The sequence below is a fragment of the Benincasa hispida genome, chromosome 4 (assembly GCF_027475165.1).
Source record: "Benincasa hispida cultivar pf3 chromosome 4, pf3_genome.v1.1, whole genome shotgun sequence".
Lineage (NCBI taxonomy): Eukaryota > Viridiplantae > Streptophyta > Magnoliopsida > Cucurbitales > Cucurbitaceae > Benincasa > Benincasa hispida.
In genome coordinates this window covers 52,909,534-52,933,596 of record NC_143481.1, presented here as the reverse complement: position 1 = coordinate 52,933,596, position 24,063 = coordinate 52,909,534, and the positions used below count along the sequence as shown (strand labels likewise).

Genomic DNA, 24,063 nt, shown 5'->3' with positions numbered 1-24,063 from the left:
ACTGTGATGGAACTAAACGATCGCCTAGTCCTATGTGATAGAGTTAAATGATCGTCTAGCTTCCAGCGAACACTATGTGATTGTGTACTTCTTCTCAACCCAAGGCGACGATACTAGATGATTACCTTCAGGCGCTACACTATCAGCCTTAGTAGCATATTGAGGTTGGTCCGAGAGCAACCAGTTCGACCGGTTTACTCAAGGTTCAATCTGGTTCAGCCTCAATGGTTGTGGTTAGTCCGGTTTAGGCTTTGTTGGTCCGATTCAGACTTGTCCAAACTGGTTCAAGTTGTTTTGGGTTCGGTTTGGAGCGATTCGAGTGGTTCAAAGACAGTTATGAAGCTGTTTGTAATAGTTTGAGCTATCTGTTTTCTTGTTTATGCCAAAACGAAAACCATAACAGTTAGTATTTAATTGTTTATGTATGAGATGTATGTGATAATTAAATAAATTCATGTATATGAATACAGTATGCCATGTAGATTTAAAACCCCACCGTAGGAAGTATGTTACATGCATTGACAGTATGTTATAATTGTTATGATATATAGTATGCATGTTAGGGTTATGTTTAATATAATAGTTATATTAGATACCTTCGTTGTTTGTCGTGGATGTTAAGCATGTATAAATTTTGTAAGCTATTATAAAATTAGTTAGACGTTTAAAATCCATAACAAAGAAACAGTTGCATGCTCACTTAGGTTAACCACTTTTTTTAATAGTTAAAATAGGTCGTTATACTTAAAACTGGGGTTACAAACTCAACCGGTATATAATTCTATCAAAGGCTGAGGGTATTTAAGTTGACGGTCTATGGAACACCTCCTACCTGGAGATTATAGTCAAATAATTAAGCGTTGGTAACCAGTTTTATGAGCATTCATGAGCGATGTGAGGTAATAAAATGGTTTATCACCTAGACATTGTAGGTTAAATCCAATTATAAGAGTTATATTTGAATAAACTACTTAGACTTAGGTTGTATGAAATTAACCATCTAACCTAGTATAAATATACCCAAATATTTAGAATACTTCAGTGGAAGAATAAAAGTTATTAGCTCTCACGTCCTCAAGAGTTCACACCGTGAGATCCATGCTTGGCTTCTTGTCGATTTTACCTCGACTATTCCATACGAAAAGTGTTTGCATGGGTCAATAACAAGGTGAATGGGGGAAATCGTTCATAGTAAGTAGGTGAAGGAAATGTGTCAATATTGTCCTACGGTCTCCTCCATCAGTCTGAACCGTGAGATTCTTATGTTGCGTCTGTTGTCGTTTTTTCATGCGGCACTAGTTAGTAGTTAACCGTCGCAATCCCTATAGAGGGTTGTAACATAGGATTCAGAACAATCCAGGCTTCAGTAAAATGAATAGGGTCTTATAGTTCCATCTTGGGTATTGTCTTCTATTTCGGAGGCATACTCATACCGTTCTATAAGATCTGAAAATGGCGGGTCCACACTTACAAGACTTACTAAGTGCTAGTAATGATCTTGACCGAAAACGATAACTAAATGACTATCGTAATATGAGTTATTCTGAAGATAGTATTTGGACAAGAATTGTCTTGCTTTTGTGAAGGAATTCTTGACTGCCCCACGGTAGCATTTGTTCTAAATCACTAAAGTATCGTTGCAAAAATAATGATTATGGGTACATTATCACTTTGCTAAAACTTGATTGGATTTAAAAGCAATTCACTTATAAAATTTGTTTATAATTTCAGAATGACGAGTTCTATTATACAATTGTTGGCTTCAGACAAATTGAATGGGGACAATTATGTAAACTGGAAATCAAATTTGAATACAATACTCACGATAGACGATTTGAAATTTGTCTTAACGGAGGAATGTCCTCCCGTTCCTAGATCAAATACAAACTGAACTGTTCGGGAAGAGTTTGATAAATGGATCAGGGCTAATGATAAAGCCTGTGCTTATATCCTTGCCAGCCTATCTGACGTTTTGGCCAAAAATCACGAGGGTATGAACACTGCCAAAGAGATTATGGAATCTCTAAGAATGATGTTTGGACAACCGTCCTTTACCCTGAGGCATGATACTATCAAATACGTGTAGAATAATCTCATGAAAGCGGGGACCAATGTTCGTGAACATGTCCTAAAACTCGTGGTTTGTAAATATTAGAACTTATTCTAATAATTCAATAAAGTTGTTGTTGAATATATTGTTCTTTTCGAAATCCAATAAATCTAAGTCCCTTGACTATTATATGAGTACTTGAACTTTATGTGGAGACATACAAATGGATCAGGGTCAAGTAAATAGTCAAAATGATCTATAGTATATGAATAAAGTTGGGTACCTTATTTTGGTAACACTATTGGATGCGGCCTACTCTTTAGTTGTTACAATGTGTTGTAAAGTGCTACATACGAAGTGATCCTAATTTGTGCATATTGAGACATGAGAAGTGGGGGTATCCTGTGCAAATGAGTTTTGTGCAAGATTGGACCACGAAACTTGTCACCCTTACGTTGTTTACTATTTAAGACCGACAATTTCAAAGCGATGACCTAGGTAACTTAACCTTAATCCTGAGCTAACTATGAACTCCTATTTGTTCGGGATTATCCTTTGATCTGCAAATGGTGAGAGTAGACCAATTGCCTCTGTTCAATAAGCTTACAATTTTGGGGATAAGACCGGATGAATAGTTGGGAACATAGGGTGCAAGAGGGAATTCACTCCTAACCGATTAGGGTTTGTAGAGAGGTTGTTCCCTTTAAGTGCTAATTCTGGGTCTTGAACAAGAGGCCTCACCCTCTCATTGGCCTGAGAGGGATTTGATTTGTTGATTGGATCACAAATCAATTGTTCATTAGGGGATCAGTGGAACTTAAGGAACAAGAGGTAATTTCGGGGGTAAAACAGAGATTCGACCCAACCGTTATTACGAGCAACCTGTGAAGGGTTAACTTACTAATCATGGTTATATTGAGTGGACATAATATATCTATAGTGAGGGGAGTTCAACTATGGGCTTTTGTGGAATCACCCATTAGTTAACGAATGGGGGTTAGATCGGTCTAATGAGTTTAGTCAATTAATCTCGAATTGTTGGAGCCCATGATCTGTAGGTCTGCGAGGTCCCCCTACTAGCTTGTAAATGGGTACACTTTAAGGTAGCTTGAGAAATTAATTTGAAACGTTCAAATTAAATGGAACAAGAGAATAAATATTTAAATATGATTTAAATATATAAAGATGATTATTGTACAAAAATTAATTTAATATTTGATATTAAATTAATTTATGAAATTAATTTAAGAAAATCTATTTTTAATTAAAATGATTTAAAAATCATTTTTTTGTTTTAAAAAGGAAAATGGAAAAATCATTTTTCATGGCACAAAGTGGAAAAAGTTTTTTTCCATTATCATCATCTTCATGCTCACACACAAACCATGATCTTCTCTACCTTGATTCTCAAAGTATGAGCTGCAAGCTCCATCTCTTTGCATGTTCATCTTGATATATAAAGAATATTGGAGTTGTTGGAGAAGAAGATGAATACAAAATTTTGAGAGAAAAATCGTGGTGAAGAAGAAGTTGTCTTCTTCAACTTGCTGCTGTGAGCTTCCCTTATTTCTCCACATCTACAAGCTGTTCTGGAGTCCCACAACTCTGCCTAAAGCTCCAAGAGCATAGTAGGGATAGTTTTGAGGTGGTTTACGTTGATATCAAGTGAAGACATGCTTATGGATCCTTGATACTTCCGCTGCATGTTGTTTAACTCTAACACCTTGCGCTTCGCACCCTGCATGCATAGTCATGCAACCCCATGCGTGCAACCGAGCGTCCACACTCGCGCAATGCCTTGAGTTACCTACCTTCGCACATATGTCCACCAGCACCTCTGCTTGGCCGTTCAAGCTATCGCACGCATAGCTGCATTTCCTATAACATCCTTGTCCATGCGTGCGTCCATGCCCTACTATGAACGCATAGTCCAATGCTCACTGTATGGATCCCTCTCGGGCCTTTCTAACTCATGCACACATAAACCTTGCCTCCCATCAGTGCATGCCTTGCGTCACACCTCCCCACTGTAACTACACATGGTTATCACACCAACCTTGGTCCTAAATGCTCAAGACTTCAACACAAGGTTCACACTTAGGCAAATTTCCTTCTTCCTTTTTAGCGCACAAGTAAGTTCCTACCTGAAAGATCTATGCTTCAACCCTTAGAACGTTTCCCCTTCCCTTATTATTACCAAGCCTTTTCCTTAACACATAACATTCCCTCAACTTAGTCTTCATTATCCAGAAAGATTAAGTGCTTGCATGGATTAATTGAATAAAGACTTCAATTTTTCAGAATTCAGCTTGATGAATTCTAATTTTCTGAGATTTTTAGCAAAAACTAGTTTTTTCTCTCAACGTAAGCTAGGCTCCCCCTAAATAAAATATAAAATAAATCTCCTTTTGAGTTCTACAATGACTGCCGAACCAAAAACTCTCAACGACAAATACAAAGTTTTTCAATAATAATACATGGAGGTTAAGACTTAGACAAACCCTAAGCTCAAAACTCTGAATACACACTTTTCTAATAAGGTGACTAACCCTAAAAATGAATAAGAGTACAAAATAAGGCTAGTTTTGAGAATATCTTCTAAGAATGAATTTATGTTCTGTACTGGAGAAGAAGGAAAATAGTCACGGAAATCTGCAAATCAAAGCAAACAAATAAGGAAAAGATATTTTGCTGAAAATACTACCAAACATGTAACAATTTTAATAACAATTTCTTTGACATGTTTCACAACATGTTGCTCGAGTTTTGCCTATAAAAAAAATTAACCAACCACACTGTTGTCTTGTGATAAAATCAGCCAAATACACTGCAGTAACATAATTATTACAGTTGAACTTCCAAATTGTTCTAAGTGAATTAATTTAGAACCTTTATTAAGATTACATTTGAAAATCATTCATAAATTTAGTTCTTACATGTGTGTAGACTCCTTCAAATGTTATTTAAATAAAATGAACAAGAATCAATGCATGAAAACTTCAAAAGAAATCTTAATTGAGAGTATAAATTGATTCGCTTATAAAAAGTTAGGAGTTTGATCGATAAAATCATAAATCTCACATGATATTTATCATAACAGAACATAATGAAGTGTATAAATTAAAACTTACAAAAATCAAGGGGTTTACATGATACAGCCCCCAAAGTTTAGGTGTATATTGTTTTTCCTAGAAAAATATTATTAAGGTTCAAAGAATTTCTTATATATGCAGATTGATAAACTGATTGAAAGTCAACGTTGTATAATTTGATCATGGCTAAAACATTAAATAAACTATATTGACAATTAAGTTTGATAGGATAGGAAATAAATTGTTGCAAATTTGCAACTATAGAGACTATATTGCAATATGCTAAAGTTCAAGGAAGTTAGATCTTAGAGCAGGAACAGAGAGTTTGCTATTCTATAATTGGGCGATAGCTCTGGAAAAACTGATTGCACATCTTTTCTTAAACTATTTCAGATAATAGGCATTTTGTTATTAATAGACCATGAAAGGAGAAGGGAATAACTTAACTAAATTATTGCTTATAAGGAATAAAGGTTAGGAGCTTAAATAATTTTATTTATAAAAGTTTAGAGACCTGATTTTTTAAAATATTTTTTTCTACTTTTTTTCTATTTAAAAAAATATGTGAGGATAAAGATTGGTACTGTTGCATAGGGGTGTTCATGGGTTGGGTTGAGTTGAAAGACTTTCTAGACCCAACCCAATTGTTCGGATTGTAAATTTTTTCAACCTAAATAAAGTTTATTAAAAAATGAACCCAACCCAACTCATCCATAAAATATTTGGGTTGGGTTGGTTCGAGTTAATCGGACCATTTATTTAAAATTTTATTCTAAAAAGAAGCAAAACGTAAACATGTAAAAGTCTAATTTAATTATTTTCATATATTGAATTAAGATTAACAACTCAATTTCAATTTATATAGTGAAAATTTTCTTTCTAAAGTGTAAAGAAACTACTTCTAAGAGTTATTGAAAAATAAATTATTCAAAAAATATTGAAATCAAATAAAATTAAAATCAATCTATGTATAAATAATTATGTTATAAGTAAGAAAAAATATATTTTAAAGTTAATAATAAATTCGGGTTGGTTCGAGTTGATTTGAGTTATATTCGGTGAATCCATGAGCCAATTCAACCCATAAAATTTTCATTTATTGAACCAAATCCAATCCAAATAAGTTGATAACCCAATCAAAACCGCACAGATTGATTTGGGTTGATCAATTTTTTCGAGTTATCGAATTTTTTGAACACCCCTACTATTGTATATCGATTAAGCCAAACCTCTCTTTACAATTCCCATGATATATCGAAGTTGTTATTATTATCCTTGGGATGAGATATAGTCAATAATGCTACACAATTTTGTCATGTCTATTCTAATTCAAAGTTTATCGTTTCTTATGAGATTTGATGGTGACTTATGGAAACTCGAGAAATGTGAATATTATTACAAACAAAAGTGTCCATAATCATAGTCAGTCCACGGCCTATTCTAACACTAATTGACAATTCTTCGGCTGCCTACTGGCAAAGCAATTGAAAGATATTTCAATTTCATTCGGAATTGTGGTAGTTTTTAAAATAATGGGCGACTGTTATCGTTTAAAAAAATAGTTATCAAATAAAATAGATTAATATTAATATTAGATCAATTTTAATTTTAAATTAAACATAGAAAATGTTATAATGTTCGGTAACTTCAAACTAATTTTGTTGTGAGATAGCTATAGCATGTAATAACAAATTAGACATATTATTTTAATTATTTAAGTCTATAAACATCATTTATTTATTTTGATTTATGTGTTTTGTTGTTTAGATTTTAGGAGTGTTTTCAAAATCCAAGCCAATCTTTTAAAACTTAAAAAAGTAGTTTTTAAAAAAATGTTCTTGTTTTTGGAATTGGCTAAAAATTCAAATGTATATAGGAAATATGAAAACCATGAGTAAGAAATTATGAGAAAACAAACACAATAATTTTCAAAAACCAAAAACCAATAATCAAAAGCGAAGGGGTCGTTTGATAACACTCCGTTTGATAACAATTTGATTTTTTTTAATTGAGGCTATAAACACTTCTTCACGTCTAGATTTTTTTGCTTTCTAGATAAGCTCATTTCCACCAATATTTTTAAAAACCAAACCCAAGTTTTGACAACTAACGAAAATTGTCTTTAAAAACCCATTTTTGTTTTTAAAATTTGGTTAAAAATTCAATTTTTTAACTTAGAAAAGATGAAAGTGATTGTGAGAAGTTGAGAAGTTATTAAATTATGTTTGTGATTCAAATTCATTACAATTAATCAATTATAGGAACTTTATTATGATTACACCCGTTTTCAATACAATTTGTTAAATTTGGTCTTAAAGATTAAAACTCACTCACAAGAAAAGAGATCTCGGACTTGGGCATGACAATCAATACCAATTATAAGAACAATCGTCGCCTCCCACATGTTTATAAAGTGAATGATATGATATTGAAACACCTAAGGAGCTGTTTATGGTGTAGAGTTGAGATAGGATGTCTGGAGTTTATATGTATGTGGAGTTCATATATCTGTGGAGTTCATATGTCTGTGTTTGGGATACCGAGTTATTTGGTCTGAGTTCATGTCTTTGTTTGGGTTGCAGAATTCATATATCTGGGTATCGATGCAGTTTTTTGAAAATTTTTTAGTCAATAATATGCTTTTATGATTACTATTTTTGTTTTGAAACTTTTTATTCAATAATTCTACCCATCTTTGTTTCAATAAAATATGGATCACAATTTTTTCTTTTAATTTTAAAAATTTTTCTTTTTTCTTTCTTTCTTTTCTTTCTTTTTTTTTTTTTTTTTGGCAATAAACAACAATGATCTCATTACATTTCTTGTAGAAATATGTTTATATAAAATGAGAAACCAAAGAGAAATCAAAACTTTTGATTCTAGCTATTTTTTCTCCATGAATTTCATTATCATCTTCTTCTTTTTCTTCATTGATTCTAGCTATTGTTGCTCTATATTTTTACTATGTCATGAATTTTTTTAATTAAATCTCCCCGATCACCGTAACAGCCAATAAAATGTCACCACATTTCTTCAACAATTTCACTTTCATTTCCTCTAAATTTAGAGGATCATCAGAGAACAAATCTACTTTTCACTAATTTTTGCTAGAAAATGTTTCAGGATTTTTTTTTCATTTTATGTTTTTTTTTTTTTTTTGTTATATGTTACATACTTTTCAACTATATACATACTTTTCGTCTAAATATTCTTGACACTCATTTGATATGTGAATTCAATTGAATTAAAATGTTGTTTTTACAAATTTTTATGTTATGCACTTAATGTAGACAAAATAATATTTTTTTATATAATCAACAATCCTACAAAATACTTTAACAGTCATTAGTCTTATAGTAGTTGGAAGTGGTTGTCGAAGTTGATCATCAAAGATGATTTTTGCTGGAGTTTGTAGTTGGAGTTGGTTGTTGAAGTTTGTTATCGGAGGTGGTTTTCGAATCCTGGAGTTGGTCGGGCGAAAGTGATCGTCAAAGTTTATCATCGAAGATGATTTTCGTTGGAGATTGTAGTCGAAAATGACTGTCGAAGTCCAATGTTAGTCGCATGAAGGTTGTATTTAGAGTTGGTTATCGGTGTTTCAGTCGTTCGCTCAAAGTTGATCATCAAAGGTGATTTTCATCAGAGTTTGTAGTCGGAGTTGGTTATCGAAGTTTGTTGTCGGAGCCAATTGGTCGTTGGAGTTAGTAACGCGAAGGTGGTCGTTGGAGTTGGGTCACCGAAGGTGGTTGTCATATGCTAGAATTGGTTGTCGGAATTAGAGGCACGAAGGTTGTCGGAGCTCAGATTTAGTCGTTGGAGCTGTCATTGGAGATGGTTTGTTGGAATCTAGATTTCGTCACCGAAATTGTTATCGAAGGTGGTTGTCGAAGCTCGGAATTGGTCACCGAAGTTTTCATCATAGGAGGTTGTTGGAGCCCGAAATTAGTTATCGGAGTGTGACAATGGACGATGAGTAGAGCCATTAAAAATATAAGAAGAAAGGAGAGTTGGTATAGACCAACTCACCCCATCTCATGTTGGTGAGTCCAAACATCCCATATATGTCATCTGATGCATAGATTTCATTAGTAGGTTGTTCAATTTATACCTCATTCACTCTCACATTTATTTATACCTCATTTAGATGTCTTTTTTAAATTTAATATAAGATTTTATGGTGTAGTCTATTTTTTTGATTTAGGCCATATATAATAAAAGGTAAATACAAAAATGTTGATGTCGATAAAGTTGTCGAAGTTTCAATTTTATCATAATGTCGATAAAAATATCAATTAAATATTGATGATGGTAGATATTTTTCAAAAGATCTTAAAAACAATATTTTCAATAAAATATTTAAATCAACAAATTAAAATCCAACACTGTGTTGATTATATTTTGTTTTATAGATTTCTCGATTTTATCTCTGATGTGATATATGAAAATATAGGAATATCCATAAAAATATGGACAAAATACGATGAATATAAACTAATTAAAATATTGATGTTGGCATCGATATTGAGATTTCAATTTTATGGATATATCGACAAATAGTTGAATAAATCAGAATTTATAGAATTTATCTAAATTAATAATTAGATTGTTTTTAAAATAAGTTATGAACAAGTATTTATAAAATATATCGGAATATGTATAGATATTTACTAGAAACGTTGAAGCCTTTGATTTAGAGATATACTCGTCAACAAATAATTTTGTCCCGGATGGAAAGTGGGTTTGTGGTCGGGACCACTCATAATAAATGCGATGGCTGCCAGTGCCACGTGACATGCACGAGATCTCATTGAAAATTTTCATTGGCATGGATATGGTATGTGCCATTTCATGCATAGATTTATTATAGGTTAAAATTTCAATTGAAATCTCAAAATTTCGTTCAAGGTTCAAGATTTCGAATAGCTCGGAATTTCGATATGGTTCTCCTTTCCTGAAATTTTGATGGAAATTTCGAACTTTTTTAACTAATTAGATTCAATAAAAGTTTTTTAAGGTTTATAGATTTATCTTGATTACATGAATTGTATAGTTTTACACAACAATGTATAATTTTACCTCAAAATTAAATTGAGGTAAGTTTTGTTTTTATAATATCCAAAGCTTTCATTTTCAAGAAACCAAAATTGAGAAAAATAATAACATGTATTTATTTTTAACTTCAATCAAACCTTTTTCTATTGAATTTTCACATCATTTTCATCTCAAAATTGAATTGATGTAAGTTTTGATTTTTTACTATTCAAAGCTTTCATTTTCAAGAAAACAAAATTGAGAAAAAATAATAACATATATTTCTTTTTAACTTTATTTAAACATTTTTTCACTTAATTTTAACATCATTTCACATCATTTCACACCTAAAATAGATTGATGTAAGTTTTATTTTTTTACCATAAGCTTTCATTTCTATGAAACTAAAATTGATAAAAATAACACACACACACATATATATATATATATTAACTTTCATTCAATTTTCATAGCATATCATCTAAAAATTAAATTAATATGAGTTTGGCTTCTTTTACTATCTAAAATTTTCATTTTCAAGAATAAGACTTATAAAACTATGGTCATAAGTAGTAGTAATAGACAATAAAAATATAGTCAAGGTAATTGTTCTTACTTGGATTATGACCATAGATTGCACCGTTGGCAACGGTGCTTTTGAGTGCCCCTATCCTTCAAGACTTGACCATAACAATTTTCAATCTAACTTTTCACTGAATAGTTATTATCCATCTGAAGGAGGAAGATCATCGGCCAATGAGATGTATGTTAGCAATACAAGTCCTATCATCTTCATTCAAGCAACTATTTTCAACATTTTCAATATAAGATAACCTGAGAGCAATATTGTAGTTTCTACCTGAAATATCAAGATTCTAGATTAGATGCTCCAAGATCGTCTTTTTTGTATTATATATGTAAGTTTTATAATAAATAATTTACAATTATTTTGTATACAAACATTTCATATCCTTTAATTTGCAGTTAATTACCAATATAATATATTATTTTATAATTATTTTTCTATTTTTTTTTAAAATTTCTGCTTGACATTGACACATATATTTATACTATACCTTTAAATATTATCTTACTTTATAAAAATGATGATTAAAAATAGTAAAAAATAGTCTAATTAACTCACAATCAAAATTTCATTAACTAATTATAACAATTTCTAGCAAATTTCTCAAAATTTCTATCATCTCGATATATATATTTTCATCAAAATATTGGGATTTAACAAGTAGGTTATTTACACCTCCTTGAAATTCAAATTATATAATCGCATACCCTTTAACTTGAAAGAAGAAGCTGGAAATGGCTTCATTAGAGAAGATGGCCAGCGTCAAATCCATCGCTGAAACACCCAACTTAGCCTCCATTCCTTCTAGTTACATCTTCTCCGGCAGCCCCGACGACAAAACTGCTCCAATAGCCATGGACAACGATTCAATCCCCACCATTGATTTTGTTCTACTGACCAGCGGTACCCCCGATCAACGCTCCAAAGTTGTTGACGAGCTCGGGAAGGCGTGTCGGGACTGGGGCTTCTTTATGGTACATGTGCATGATGCTAGGTTAAAATTATACAAAATATAGTTTAGACTAAACTAGCATGAAAGAAATAACGTTTTATAATATATAGATTAACTTTTGAAGTGCAGGTGATCAATCATGGGGTAGCAGAGAAATTGAGGGAGGAGATGATGGAATGTTGTGAAGAGTTTTATGATCTAACGGAGGAGGAGAAGAGAGTGTACGAAACTGAGCATGTGCTCGACCCTATCAGATACGGCACCAGCTTCAATCCTCACGTGGAGAAGGTTTTTCTATGGAGAGATTATCTCAAAATCATGGTTCATCCAAACTTTCATTTTCCATCTAAACCCCTAAAATTCAGGTCTACTTCTTTTCTTCCTTCCATCTCCTCTTTTCTTATGTTCTATGGAAAAACGTTTTTGTTTTAACCGTTATTTAGGGTGTATTTAGTTTACCTTTACAAGTGGTTAATTTTAAAAATATATCATTTTAAAAAAATTGAATGGTTTGAAAACTACTCAAAATAGTTTTTGAAATACTTCCAATTCCAAGGTGTATTTTAAACTTATTTTTTTTTAATCAAAAGAGTTTAAATAAAAATGATTTCTTTGAAAACATTTTTTCTCGAGTTAATCCAAACTTACCCTAAAAAGTTGACAACTAGAAGTGTTTGGATAATTATAATTTGATTACTAGCTAGTACAACAGAAAGAAGTTTTTATGTCTCTAAAAAACTGTCATAAACACATCTATTGACTTTTTTTGGGCAAAATGTAATTTTGGTTGTTGAGGTTTGGAGTCATGTCTATTTGGTCCCTAAAATTTCAAAATAGATATTTTAGTCCCTCACATTTGCTAAATGCTTCTAAATAGTCACTGGTTTAACTTTAGCTTAATGGAATGCTCGTTGTGTGTTGACGTAGACATTAATTGTATTTGATGACGTGTCAGTTGTATTGAATTAGTTAGAAAAACAATTAAAATTAACCTAAAAATAACAAAAAGTTATTAAAAGTATTTAAGGGGCGTTTGACGCGCAGAGTTGAGTTGAATTGAGTTGGTAATTATTATAAGAGTAGAGTAATTGGGAGAGTTGATGCGAATAATGATGTGAGAAATAGGAGTTAACGTGAATAACGAGGTAATAAACCTCTTTAATAATTGATGAACTAAACGGTGGATGAATTTTTTTTATCCATCAAACCCAACCCAACTTGAGGGGCCAAACACCACTAAAAGTTTTTAAAAATCACCAAACCCAGATTGTCATACGTAAAGTTCGATCCCAAATAAGGCACAAGAAGTCTATTTTGATTCATATATATAATTAAATTACATAAATTTATACTAAAATTAAAATTTACTAAGCGTTATTTATATTTTCTAATTTAAAATTAATTAATGTAAGAACATAATCAATTTGTTCGTCCATGGCTCTTTATTGCCAATTAATACAAGTCTCAACATTTTTACGAGCTAGATGTTGAAAGAAAAGTAAAATTATTATGCCCTTCCTCTTTTTCTAACACCTATGTCACCATTTTTGATATCTCTTGCCAATAAGAGTGTAATTCAACTGACATAGTGTTCATACTATTAACCTTGAGGTTTGAGGTTCGATTCGCCCACCCCATACTTTAATTATAATATCTTTAAAAAAATAATAATAATAAAATTATGTATAAATGGAAATAGTACCATGACGTCGTGTTTGCTTGATTCGTCATAGAGAAATATCGAAGGAATACTGCGAAAGAGTTCGAGAAATGGGAAGGGAGTTGATGAGAGGGATTTCAGAGAGCTTGGGATTGGAAAGGTTGGATTTGGAGAGAATAGTGAATTGGGAAGAATGCTCACAAATTCTTATAGCAAATTTATATCCTCCATGTCCACAGCCAGAGCTTGCAATGGGTTTGTCCCCTCACTCTGATCATTGCCTTCTCACTGTTCTTCTCCAAAACCAAATTGATGGCCTTCAAATCTTGCATGATCATAAGTGGGTGAATGTCAATCCCATTCCCAACTCATTCTTGGTTAACACTGCTGATCAACTTGAGGTATTTTTCCTATCTTGATAATGTTTATGTATGGCTTATCCTCTATTATCAATTAAGATTCATTTGGTAACCAATTTAGTTCTTGATTTTTATTTTAAATTTTGAAAATTAGGCCTATAAACATTACTTCAATCATTGGTTTTTAAATTTTAGTAGTGTTTTTCAAAATCATAACCAAAATTTAAAAAGTAAAACAAAATTGTTTTAAATTCGGTAAAAATTCAAATGTATACGTAAGAAATATGAAAATCATGAAGGAAGAAATTAGGAGAAATCAAATAGAAAATTCAAAAATAAAAAAACCAAATTGTTATCAAACAAAGACAGGCTCCATTTGGTTTTTTATTTTTGTTTTTGAAAACTAAGCCTATAAACTAGAGTTGGCAAAATTGCCTGCAGGGTTGGATCTTCAAATGGTCTAACCTCGATCGGGATGTGAAATCTCTGATTTGACTAGAGATGGGGTCAAATCAGGGACCCAACGGGTGGGGTATATATATATATATAGGAAATATATATTAAAAATCTAATTGGAGCTAGGTATTTAACTTTTTTACATTTAGCCTAGTTTTTAATTTAGCCAAATCTAAACCTAACTAAAGTATCTAAGTTCAAACCGAAGAGAATTTTAGAGAATTTTGTTTTTTTTAAAAAAAAGGTCCCCATAGGAAAACAAAATGGGAAATGAGGAACGGGTCTTTGGGACCCATTTACTTGATGAGGAATCCCTGCCCTCATCCCTGCCTTCAGATGGCAGGGACGAGGGTGGGGATGGGGGTAAATTTTCCCATCAAGGACATGGACGGGGAACCCCTCTCCGAACCTCCCTACACCACTCCGGCCCTGTTTCCAACCCTACTATAGACATTACTCTCACCTCCAAATTTCTTCCTTTATTACCTACTTTTTACCCATGGTTAAAAAAACCAAGCCATAGAAAACTAAAAAAAAGTAACTTTTAAAATTCTATTTTTGTTTTTAGAATTTGGCAAAGAATTTAACAATTGTACTTAAGGAAGATGTAAATCATTGTAAGAAATTGAGAGAAAATGGGTTTAAATTTCAAAAACCAAAAGCCAAAAACGAAATGATTACCAAATCGCACCTTAGTTTTTTGTTTTTTTTTTTCATTCAAATTAAGCCTATACACACTACTTTCCTCTATTAATTTCTATCTTTCGTTGAATGTACATTATAGAATTGTTTTCAACATCAAAACCCAAGTGAATGAAATGGAAACTAAATTAAGTTTACTTTTGGTGAATACAGATCCTGAGCAATGGAGAGTACAAGAGTGTTTTACACAGAGCAGTAGTGAACAAGAAAAGCAAAAGGATGTCTCTTGCAGTGGCAATTGGACCATCAGCTCAAACATTGGTTGCTCCTGCACCACAGTTATTGCTTACTCATCCTCCATTGTTTAAGCACATCAAGTACAAAGATTATTTGGAAACCATGCAGAGTGGCAAACTCCATAACAAATCAACCTTGGATTGTGTTCGTCTACTTTGAATCACTATTTAAATTTTATTTCATTACTATGAATAATACAACTCGTGTTTCCATTTTATTAAAGCTTATGCAATATTCGACTAGCCCTGTCAACAACCATATAACGTCCCAAAGATTTTATCTTTCTTCCTCTACTTATTATATATTTTAAATTTTATGACGGTTGATGTCAAAATCCACAAAATGCACCTGACTTTAACATAACAACAATGGTAAAGTTATATTCTGGAGAAGAGAGTGACCTACAAAATAGAAAGAAGACCTACACAGTGCTGTGGTGCTTGCAACATAAGGTGTTAGGAAGAAATTAAAAATTAGTCTATTAATGTGAACTCAAGCAATAAAAGTAGAGTTACAGCTAAACTCACTAACTACTTTACATTCTTATAAATAACTCTTTGTAATCTAGAAGACAGTGGTTGTAAAACCTCAAAAGTGAGAGAGAGCTAAAAGCTTATCTGTTGTAATTTTTCTTCAAGAATCTCAAATAAACTTGCTCCCTTGAACAGTGGATGTAGGCCTTGCATGCCGAACCACTTTAATTCCGATGTCTCATTCTTCTTCATTTGTGTGAATCACCATTAGAGAGAATATTGAGAGCTGAGAGATTTTTCTTTTCTTTAATTTGCAAATAGAAAAATATTAGAGAATGAAGGGAGGAAAACATACCTTTACGTGTCTCAGCTCATTTGCTACATTGCCTGTTAAGAAGCACTCAATTTTGTATCGAATCAAATTCTTCATTTGGACCTCTACAACAAAAGCCCATCCAATTGGTATCAGAGTGAAAAGAAGTCAAGAGATCAGTTCTTGAATGATTCAAGATTCAGGTTCTTTAATTGAAGATGGCAGTAGTAAGATTTGATTATGAGAAGTTTGATGGCAAAGGAGATTTAGTTTTCAAAGGCCAAAATCAAAAGCTGTTCTTGATAAGCAAAAAGACGCTAAAGCAATCCTTGATCCTACTAAACTCCCACTAGAACTGACAATATATCAAAAAGAGACTATGGGTACGTAATGCAGAACGGTTGCTGAGTCAGGTTAGTGGCCGCAAATTCTCAAAGAGTAAGCGGGCTATGCCATCGTCTCTTCTTCTTCATTAAATGTGCCTTGTGTATGGAGTTCTTCTTTCTGAGCTCTTCGCTCCCTTGCTTCTCTTCTGAGTCTTCTTGGGCTTATCTTTGCAAAACATAATAAACTAGGATCCTAGGAGGATCGGGTGATCGCAGCCTTTTTGGCGTTGCTTCCAAAAGACCACAAGTCAAATAAATTTATAATCACCGAACTAACAACTTATACTAACTAGTAGTATAAGTGGTAAGTCCGAGGTCGAACCACAAAGAAGCACAAAAAATTAATTCTTCGAAACTCATTTTTAGTTAAAGTTGTAAATGGGGGATGGGGTCTGGTGTAGACGGGATAATTGGAAATGCATAGAAAATAAAATGCAAAAAAAGTAAAGATAGAAATGTAATTAATAGAGACATTCTAGCTTAGAGGATACAAATCGAAGTCTCTCTATGTAACTTTGTTCATTGAATTTTTCGAATGTAATTTTATGGCTCTTGATTATGCCTAGCCCAATTGATTGAAAATCCAACCAATAGTCCTAATTACCTAATTAGCTAAACATACTAGATGAAGTCATGCTAAATACATTTAACCAACTCCATTAAGTTCTAGGACTTCTGCTAGGATGAACATTTAGTTTCCGCCGTCTAATCAATCATTCAATATGGTTTCCCTATGTCAATAGGAACAATATTATTCATTATAGATAACAAATTGTAAGTCTATCTAACCTTTTTGCTTCTTGAAAATTAACCTATAATTTCATCTCACATATATAAGTCAATCTCAAGCTTTTAGTTACAAAATCCCAAGTAGTTTGTCAGACAATCTAGAGAAAATATAATTGCAAACAAATTCAAACACAAAAGAAAACCATAGTAAAGATATAAAATTGCATTAAAATAAAACTCCTAAAAACTAGTTAGAGTTCTTCCTAAGATCCGCAAGAAATCCATAAACCTTTACCTTTCCACAGAGATGGAGAAGACAAAATCAGACTTCATCTCTACCAATTACATGAGGGGAAAGAAAGGAAAAAAAAAACAATTGAAAGAGAGAAAAGGGGAAGAAATTCAAGCTGAATGACCAAGAATTGGAAATTGAATTGGTTATTAGTTTTATAATTATTAGTTCAGATTATGTAGAGGCTGAATGAGAGTGATTATTTTTGCCCTAAATTTAATTAATGGTATTTAAATCTACTTCACAGCGTGGCAATGTTTGTCAAAAGCATTGCGACACAGGATTTGAAGTTTTCACAGCATAAGGGTCGCAGCATAACGACGCTCGGGGCACGCGTGCGCTTTGCCTCCATCAAAATCTAGAGAACTGCAATGCTACCCTACTTTTTTTTTTCAAATTGTTGAGGCTAATGCCTTTAAGGCATAGCGCTACGCACCCTTCAGGGGGCATTTTGGGTCATTTGATCTCTTTTGAAGCTCGGATGCTCAATTTAGCTCCTAATTGCTTCAAATTAACTCCGAACAGCCCGTAATGACCAATTCTACTTCCAAGATGCTCGATACCTACAAAATCTCTAAATAAACACATTAAACATAGTAACGACCTTGAATTAAGAAGAGGAAGATAACATATTTTTGGTGCTATCAAACACCCCAAACTTAATTCTTGATCGTCCTCGAGCAAGGTAGAATATCACATTCATACAAAGATATGCTTGCTCAATCACAAAGATCGTTACTCTAGTCTCAACAGTCTCCTGAGATAAGATTTGCAATAAAAATTGAATTTCGATTATAATCAATCAATGAAGCACAATTTAAAAACAATTCTACACTACTCATGCATGAATGAGTCCAAAGCCCTATTAATGGAGTCTGCATAACTCAGAATAGTTTTATAAGACTCTCAATTTGTTTTACCCCTACTCTGGTTCGAAGGGTCAAGGTTAACCTTCCTAAACTCAACAATAAAATGACACACTTAAGGGAACCAAATTTTCATTCTTTTTTTTTTCTTTTGTCTTTTTCTCATTTTCTTACTTCACACAAAAGAAGAGACCTTATCTAGAAATGTCATCTTCGTTTCGACTTGCCCATATGGGTTACGTAAAGACATTTAACTATGAGCAACGTTCTCCTAACAAGGTGTCAAAGCGTACACATTCCTTGGGGATACTTTAGCTCAGAGGGAAACTACGAATGTCATAGCCGCCCTAGGTTAATCATAACCCCAAGAAAGAGGATTAATCCACTTCAAAAATAACATATAAACTTGCTTCTACAACATGATTTTCCTTTTATGAACTTTCTCTAATTTACTATACACTTGACTTTTACAATACAAAACAAGAAAAAACTTAGGTATGCATTACTAGGTTGAGCTTTCGGTTACTTAATACCTATCACCTAGGCCTTCCAGGTTGACAACAAAAATATAAGCCACATAATATAACTCTAACCGTGCAAGACCTAATTTCGTTAGATAAAGGACCTAAAGATGCATGAGAGATAAGAAATTTTTTTAAAACGGGTTAAAAATCATGATGATGCTCTTCAAACATTATTTCATACAAGTCTAATCACGAAGAGGGTGTGTCATCAACTCTTCATCATAAGAAACCAAGCAAAAGAGCAAACAAGCAATTCAAGCACACAAACATTGTCTAAGCACAATACTCAAGGACCCCAAACTATCACAACATACCCCACCCCCAACTTAAAATGATACATTGTTCCCAATTTATCTCCAATCTAGGCTCAATAAAATAAAAGAGGCAAGGGAATAGAAACCTCCCCTGATGACGTTTTCGTGCACGGGATGGTGGTATAAGGGCGTGCAATTAAAATTGATCTTCTTCTTCTTTTAAGGCAACATAAAGGAACCTAAAAAAGAAGAAGAAGAAGAAGAAGAGGCTAAGCTATGAAAACAATAAAAGAAAGTAGTAAATTATGTCACCTGACTCTCTCCAAGAAGGGCAAATTTTTAACGTCGATTACTCGACGTGATCTGTCTCTTGTCTAGGTACAAAGAAATCCTTGTATTTCTCTAGTCCCTTTTAGGTGAGTCAATATATCTTGGTAAGGATATAAGGCTCTTCATCTTTTGAAGAGAACTAAACAAGTCAAATTTATGATTTTTGGAATAAGGAAAAGAAGGTGAAAAAGAAAGAACGAAAAGACTTAAATGACCCAAAAGAATCGAAAGAAAGAAAAGAGTCACCAGACTCGTGAGGACTAAAGGTTGAAAATTCAAAGATATACGAAATATCAGACGTTAGAACAGGGCAAGGTCTTTTGGCCTCTAACTCTATCACCTAGATGTCATCGGGTTTAGGCTCAAATCATTATTAGTATCACAAACTGACAAGCATGGCGTGATATCCTCATAATCACTAGAGAAGTAGTACTCTATAGGAAATTTTGCCTCAGAGGTACAGACATTAGGTTGCTATGACACGCTCTCTAATCTCTGTACGACCTCCATAAGCTGGAAATCATGGTCAGCTATGCTTTGCGACTGAGCTTGAATGTCCTACTGAAACTGAAGAGAGCTATTAGCATGTTCAGAAATTAAGAACTCCAAAGTCATACCTTTGGATGGATCTCGAGGAAGTGGCTCTTCCTCCTCCACATAAGACCCTAACACTAAATCTAAAATAGAAGTTAAATAGAGAAGAAAAATACTAAGTAAGGATATTGGAACAAAGGGAGGAAAACATCAAAATTATCCAAAAAGGTGAACAAAATCCAAACACCTATGAAAGGCTTAAAACATGTTGGATGCAAGAAGACATGGAGGATGGAAGCTAGAAGACTTAAAAATGGCTAAGGGTTGCACACAACCAACGCAAAGGCATACATGAGGACATGGGCAGCAAGCATGCGTCGAAGTGAGCATGCTAGGCACGCCAGCCATGCGTTGAGGCTAAGTGCACAGGCCATACGTCGAGGCCAAGCGCATAGGCCATACGTCGAGCGCGCAGCCCATGCGTCGATGAGTGCCCTGCCTATGCGTCGAACGGACAAGCGGGCGAGCCATACTATATGCTACTGAGTCTGTCGAGCAACCATGCGTCGATGCGCCATGCCAAGCGCACGCCCACACGGCCGAGCATGCCATTTTGCCAAGCGCGCAAGTGCCTAGGTAGCACACCATGCGTCGATGGTCAGCACCATGCGTCCACACGTAGTAGGCTGAGCAAGCACACCTAGCAAGCCATGCGTCAAGGGTGAGCGGCCACCCTATGCATTAGTGATGACCAACTCATGCGTTGGCTAAGTTGGACTTTGATGAAGGAAAGGTGAGTTGCTATGCGTTAAGAATAAGAGGAGAGGCTAATTGATGGAAAACTTCAAGGGAGAATGCCAAAGGTATACGAATATAAGACTTAAACAATTTAAGTAGAGAAATATGTGAGGTATTTAAGGGATTTAGGTGGCAAAAGAAAGATCACATAAAATTCAAGTAGGAGGTGGCTAAAGGTATTTAAGGGATTTAAAATGGCTATAAATAGAGGAGTTGGGAAAGGGGAATTCATTCATACTAGCACCTAAATCGTGTGTTGAGAGCATATTTAGAGAGTGACATTTGAGTTATTAGGTTCCAAGTTGATTGGACATCAAAAGAAACAAGGTTGCATTGGTGAAGCACCTAGTCAGCCGAACGCACAGCCAGCCCACACCCTGCGTGCACGTAGCACTACGTCCGTCCGTCCGCACACACCTCGCTCGACGCATCCCGTGCTCTAGCCCAACGCAACTGCCATCCCCGTGCGACGCCTTTCGCCCAGTACATACCCAGTGCAATGCACGCTCAAACGCGCCAGTCCCCTGTGTGGCGCAACACGCCCACTCTGCCTACCGCCCAATGCCCAGCTGCCTATCTCGGTCCTAAAGAGTCTAACTTTGGTATTTTGGCTAATTTTGAGTAGGGTAAGCTGATATTTTCAATATATAATGGTATTTTGGCTAGTTTGACATTATTTATCGATATAACAAATATTAATTGAGGAATTTCCATTGATATGGAGAAATTCACAGGAAGGTAGTCTGAAGGTGATTTTAGTGGAAAAACTTGCTGACGGTGAGTGTTTACTTAGTTTTATGCTTTGATATGTGAATAAATGCATATGTAAGTGCAAAATACATGCTTGTGATGCTATGATGATTGCCATGATATTGTTGTGAATTTGCTATGGAAGCTGAGATTATACCCAGATTACATAAGTTAGCATGCTTAACAAAAGGTGCTTGGCGGAAAAATATAGTCGGCCTTGGTCGGCGGGAAATAATAGTCGGTGACGACCGACGGAAAATATAGTCAAGTACCTAAGCATGACTAGCGGGATAAAGAATAGTCGATGTGCACATTGGCGGGAAAAGTGGGTTATAGGAAAGTTTCCATAAAAAGTTGTGATGATTGATAATGTGTCCATGATATGAGCATGCCACGTATAGCATGGGACTGGGGGATGTTGATTGAGTGAACATATACATGATCATGTATAAATTATACTAGAATTATGATTATGTGATTGATTTCCCAAAAACATGATTTGCAAAGTGATTATTATTTTAAAAGAACCACTCACTGGGCTTAGTAGCTCACACTCTTCCAAATGTTTTCTTATATCCCCCCTAGGTAGCAAAGTAGAGCGTTCTGGAAGGAGTCTACTAATCACCATGTGAACCCCAAGTTCTAATTTCTCTATTTGAGTATGTTTCCATTGAGATTAGTGTGATGAGTAGGTTAATGTGGAAACTAGTGTGAAATGGTAGAGAAAAGAGTGGAAAATTAAAAGAAAAGAAGAAATTTGGAAGTTTGACTTTTGGGAAAAATTTGGCTAAGTATAGAAATTGATGGGTGATGCATTGGAAGAATTATTGATGATGGCATGATGCGTTGGAAGGCACATGGGTGGGCATGGAAAGGCAACCATGCGTCGAGCAACCTCGGCCAGTGCCCATGCAATGCGTCGAGCAGCCTTGGCCAGACGCCTTGCCAATGCGTGGAGTGGATGCGCCCATGCGGAGCGCACTGTCGAGCGGCCATGCCCATGCATTGAACGCCTCTGTCGGGAAGCTATGTCGTGCGTCGAGGTGCCCTACCATGTAGCCAAGCGCGCAGCCCATGCCATGCGCCCATGCGAGCAAGCGAGCGATGGCCAGCACAGCCGCACACCCATGCGTGGAAGCAGCATGCCCATGTGCCTAAGCACCCGGCCAAGCATCAAGGCGCCGCGCGTAGCCCATGCGGCCAAGCACACCCATGCGTCGAGCGGCCAGCGCGGCCATTCATCAAGCGGCCAGCCCATGCAGCGTGCCTATGCGTTGGTGGCCAGCACCATGCGCCCATGTCAAGCAAGCCATGCAAGTGAGCCATGCGTCAAGGATGGACGGTCACTCTATGCGTTGGTGATGATTACCTTCTTGAGATGGCTAAATTGAATTGTAATGATAGTGAATTGGCTTGCTATGCGTTGAGTATAGGCTATACGTTGTTTATGGACTAGGCGTTGAGTATCCAAGAGTTGGATGCATACAAGGGTGAGGTCACATAGAAAACGTCATCAAAACCATGTGTCTTTTTAAGAGGAAAGCCTTAAGAATTTGAGGTGTGGCATCAGATTGGAGGCCCATGCGTTGGCAAGGTGGGAAGAAGACACTTAGCTTACGATGACCACAACATTGCGTTGATGAGGTGAGAAGGAGACACTTGGCCATGCAGCCAAGTAGGTGGTGTCAACTCCGGAGAAGGTTGGGATGCCTATAAATAGAGCCTTGAGACTTCATTTTTATATCACAACTCAAAAATATCGTAAAAAGAGTGGGAGAGTGGAGCAAACCTTGTTAAGAGCCAAATCCATGTGTTAGTCATAGTGGAAGCATTGGACAGTGAGGTTTGAGAAGAACGCATCAAATTGGGACAAGGAGTTCTCCCAATTTACTCGTGCGTTTGGAGTGATTCCAAAGCCACGTGAGAGCTCTGAAAGTCTAGTTTTCAGGGTAGGGCTGCCGGAGGAAAACCTCAAAGGGATCAAACTGAGAAGAAGACAGAAGGGTTAGGCTGTCGAATCCGTTTGAGTCAGTCTTAAAAATTCTATGATTCCGGCCAAATCACGAGGATTTCTAAGCTCAAATTTTAGGGTAAGCTTCCTGAGACATTTTAGAATATGTTTGTAGAAGGAAGTATTTCAAAATAAGATCTAGAACTATGAGTAATCTAAGCTGTAAGTTGAATCTGGATTCTAGGGGTGAAAAGAGAGTCCAAGGTAGAAAAGAGAGCTATTAGAGTGAAAAGCTCCTAAGCAATCAAGGTGAGTGGCTAAAATGTTTTGACTAAAACATTTGCTTAAATTTTTTTTATTACAATGTGTTATAGAAAGCATGTTTTAAAGAAGAATATTCTCATGCCAACTAATTTTACAAAGTGATTTCCAAGCAAGCTATGAGTTATGTTTTAAACGCATGCATGTGTGAGAAATTGTTGAAAAGTGATTTATATGTGTTATATATATGCAGCATGCGTTAGTACCTTTAAAGCCATGTTTTTATATGTGTTATACTTTACATGCTCTAAAGAGAAAGTCATTTATGACTAGTTTTACTTAAAATGTGATACCGAAGGACATTTGAGAAGGTATCCGCCCAACTAGATACTGAAGGACATTTGAGAAGGTATCTATTGGTACTGAAGGACGTTTGAGAAGGTACCAAACTAGCCAGATACTGAAGGACGTTTGAGA

At 34.8% G+C, this 24,063-nt stretch overlaps 1 protein-coding gene and 1 long non-coding RNA gene across 2 annotated transcripts; one reads left to right on the top strand and one right to left on the bottom strand.

The window, feature by feature from the left end:
* Positions 1 to 10,610: 10,610 nt before the first annotated feature.
* LOC120076607 (uncharacterized) lies at positions 10,611 to 11,812 on the bottom strand. Its single transcript, XR_005481582.2, has 2 exons — positions 11,467 to 11,812; positions 10,611 to 10,905 (listed from the first exon to the last, which is right to left on the bottom strand). It is a non-coding gene; the product is annotated as an uncharacterized LOC120076607 (long non-coding RNA).
* On the top strand, positions 11,039 to 15,383 carry LOC120076606 (2-oxoglutarate-dependent dioxygenase 19-like). The gene is made up of 4 exons (XM_039030484.2): positions 11,039 to 11,733; positions 11,841 to 12,076; positions 13,445 to 13,772; positions 15,042 to 15,383. The coding sequence occupies exons 1-4, from the start codon at positions 11,494 to 11,496 to the stop codon at positions 15,282 to 15,284; spliced, it is 1,047 nt and encodes a 348-aa protein (XP_038886412.2). The 5' UTR covers positions 11,039 to 11,493; the 3' UTR covers positions 15,285 to 15,383.
* The last annotated feature ends 8,680 nt before the right edge of the window (positions 15,384 to 24,063 follow it).

Bases quoted from the DNA above. Each gene is read 5' to 3' on its own strand.
- LOC120076606 (XM_039030484.2), top strand. From the start codon at position 11,494: ATGGCTTCATTAGAGAAGATGGCCAGCGTCAAATCCATCGCTGAAACA. The intron at 11,734-11,840 runs GTACATGTGCAT...TTTGAAGTGCAG, and splicing joins GGGACTGGGGCTTCTTTATG to GTGATCAATCATGGGGTAGC. The intron at 13,773-15,041 runs GTATTTTTCCTA...TGGTGAATACAG, and splicing joins ACACTGCTGATCAACTTGAG to ATCCTGAGCAATGGAGAGTA.